This window comes from Bidens hawaiensis, unplaced genomic scaffold (assembly GCF_021521415.1).
Source record: "Bidens hawaiensis isolate Kalapana, Puna unplaced genomic scaffold, B.hawaiensis_p1.1 tig00059913_1, whole genome shotgun sequence".
Taxonomy (NCBI): domain Eukaryota; kingdom Viridiplantae; phylum Streptophyta; class Magnoliopsida; order Asterales; family Asteraceae; genus Bidens; species Bidens hawaiensis.
In genome coordinates, this window is record NW_027500793.1 from 4,175 (window position 1) to 7,429 (window position 3,255).

The following is a 3,255-nucleotide window of genomic DNA, read 5'->3' on the forward strand; positions in this document are numbered from 1 at the left end:
AGCTTCACGAATTATCGGTTAGAGGTTAGCTACTATTGTATTTGAGTTTATTACTATATATTTGCTATTTTTATTGTTATAACGTAAATGTCTTTAAAAAAAACTATCTTATGTATTTCGTTACTCGTTAGGGCCTATGGGCCATTTTTTTATGTTCGTCCTAGGTATTTGAATTCTCAGAGACGGCCTTGATGAACCAAACACTTTTTATTTTTAACAAAAATCAACGAGCCGAAACACTTTTCTTTAACAAAAATCAACCAACTGAACCGGTTTTTTTAGGCCGAGAGAGTTCAGTTCAGAGCATGTTTCGGGTCAGAGTGGTTCATATCAGAACGGTGGTGGTGGTTGGTTCATTTATTTTTTTGTTAAAAAAAAGTAGTTCAGTTATTTTATTTTTGTGAAAAAAGTAGTCCGGTTCGTTTATTTTTGTTAAAAAAAGTGGTTCGGTTCGTTTATTTTTGTTAAAAAAGTGTTTCGGTTGGTTTATTTTTGTTAAAATAAGTGGACTGTTTTGTTGATTTTTGTTAAAAAAAAGCGTTTTGGTTCGTTTATTTATTTATTTTGAAAAAGTAATTTAACTCGTTTATTTTTGTTAAAAATAAGTGGTTCGGTTCGTTTACTTTTGTTAAAAAACAATTTGTTCGGTTCATTTATTTTTGTTTGGTTCGTTTGTTTTGTTAAAAATAGTGGTCCGGTTTGTTTATTTTGGTTAGATAAGTAGTTCGGGTCATTTATTATTGTTAAAAAAAAGTTTCGGTTCGTTTATTTTGGTTAAAAATTTTTATTTTAATTTAAAAATAACTTTTTAACACATAATCAATTCACGTCATTATTTTTGCCCCATCATCGCACACCCCATCAAAAACTAACGGAATATAGCCCCATTCATTAAAAGCTCGCTGGCAAGCAATAGATTGAAACTTGAGACTGCTGTGATACATTTTTAAAGTTTGACTTAGCACCGACCAATGGAACAAAGTTTGGATTAGCAATAAAACTTGATATAAAGTACTTACAATTTTTTGTGTTGGAGACATCAATTATAATAATCTAGACAACTATGGGCTTTTGCAATTTTTAGAGGATTTGCAATTACCCTTACACCATCGATCATATGGGAACCATTCGGGTTATGGCCCGTGTGTTCCAATTTACAATTCTCCGTATACGAAATTGGATCCAACGGGCAGTGATCCAACCATTACAAGGGAAAAAAAGAAGAAGAAAGCTATGTAAATTATTACAAAATGTCACAAGAGGAAGTAAAATACAATACCTCTTCCTCTTCATTATTAAATAAATAGATAGATAAGCTTATCTTTAATATATAAGTATTACTTTTGGTCAAATATGGCTCCTTGATATATTTGCTTTTTAAAAGTCGATCATTTTCCATGGAGATGAACCTCAATGCATTTGATCACAATCTGTCATGTTCATGTAGTAAACAAGACAGTTGGAGCCACTGATAGAGTGAGTACACCATGGATGAAAAAAGTCTTCACATAGTTATGTTCCCATGGCTAGCCATGGGCCATCTCATACCTTTCTTCCAATTCTCCAAAATCCTGGCTCAAAAAGGCCATCAAATCTCATTTATTTCCACTCCAAGAAACTTAGACAGAATTCCCAAAATACCCTCTGATCTATCCCGTAATTTCAAACTAGTCCCACTACCCTTTCCAAAAGTGGAAGGTTTACCAGAGCATGCGGAGTCTTCCATGGATATACCTTACCAAAAAGCCCAGTTTCTCAAAATAGCATTTGATCTACTACAGCAGCAGTTGCTGTCTTTTCTTCAAACCTCAACCCTAAAAGTTGACTGGATCATCTTTGACTATCCTTCCCATTGGCTGCCCTCACTTGCATCAACATCTCGTATCTCCACAGCTTACTTTAGCCTTTTCACAGCCGCAACACAAGCGTTTCTTGGACCGCCGTCTTTATTATTGAATCCAGAAGTTATAAGATCAATGGCTGAGGATTATTGTCGGGTGCCTGAGTGGGTTCCGTTTGAATCAGACATTAAGTACCATCTCCACGAGATAACAAAGTATGCCGAGGGTGCGGTCGGGAATGAATCAGGTGTGTCGGACACGGTAAGGTTTCTAGGCTCAATCGACCGTTGTGATTTGGTGTTATTCCGCACGTGCTATGAGTTTGAACCCGAGTGGTTTGATCTTGTTTGCGAGCTTTATCAGAAACCCGTCATCCCAATTGGCGTCTTGCCCCCTTCTCAAGAAAATGATGAGTTTGATGAATATGAAAATTGGGGTATTATTAAGAAATGGCTAGATGAACAACGGGTTAACTCGGTTGTTTATGTAGCACTTGGAAGTGAGGCGGTTCTGAGCCAAGTCGAACTCAGTGAGTTAGCTTTAGGGTTAGAGCGTTCGGGGTTGACTTTCTTTTGGGCGATAAGGAAGTCAATTGCCGAGTCAACTCAGTTTCCTAACGGTTTTCATGACCGAATCAAGGGTAGGGGGATTGTTCACATTGGATGGGTCCCACAAGTTAGGATATTGAGTCACTCATCAGTAGGCGGGTTTTTGACTCATTGTGGCTGGAACTCGGCTATTGAAGGACTCACGTTTGGACGGGTTTTAATATTTTTTCCTGTTATGAACGACCAAGGTTTGAATGTGAGATTATTGACCGGAAAGAAACTAGGATTCGAGATTCCTAGAAACGAGAAAGATGGGTCTTTTACGAGTGACTCGGTTGTTGAGTCTATAAAGTTAGCCATGGTGAGTGAAGAAGGAGAGTCAGTAAGGGCAAATGCACTAGAAATGAAACGAGTGTTTGGAGATAAGGCCAAGAATGATGGTTATATTGATGCTTGTGTAAATACCTTCTTGGAAATGAGGAAACCCTAGCGCTTTTATGTAATAGAGGGAAGAAACAATGTACGAAACGACTATTTTGCTAATAAGAAGAAGAAACGCATTCATTGTGTTGAGGCGTACCCAAATCTTTACTTAATTAAAATAAAACCTTAATGCATTGTGCTAAGTCAACTAGATTTATTTAACGAATTAATTTCTACCTGAGTCGACAATAATATGCGTTCGAATTTTGCTGCTCTGATTAGGAATCTCAAAATGAGCACAATGGTATATTACTTAACCATATTTGAACCATCTCTAGCCACCCACGATTATCAAATCCGGCTATATTCAACTCTGATTCAACATCTAAAAGAGAGGCTGGATGTCGGAGAGGCCAACGATGATGAACAGTGGTGGTTGGTGG

At 37.1% G+C, this 3,255-nt stretch overlaps 1 protein-coding gene across 1 annotated transcript; it reads left to right on the forward strand.

Moving 5' to 3' along the window:
* The first annotated feature begins 1,394 nt into the window (after positions 1–1,394).
* Positions 1,395–2,880, forward strand: LOC143602844 (UDP-glycosyltransferase 91C1-like). The gene has a single exon (XM_077079826.1). The coding sequence runs from the start codon at positions 1,488–1,490 to the stop codon at positions 2,877–2,879; it is 1,392 nt and encodes a 463-aa protein (XP_076935941.1). The 5' UTR covers positions 1,395–1,487; the 3' UTR covers position 2,880.
* The last annotated feature ends 375 nt before the right edge of the window (positions 2,881–3,255 follow it).

What these genes read in the sequence shown, in the direction of transcription:
- LOC143602844 (XM_077079826.1), top strand. Translation starts at nt 1,488, where the DNA reads ATGGATGAAAAAAGTCTTCACATAGTTATGTTCCCATGGCTAGCCATG.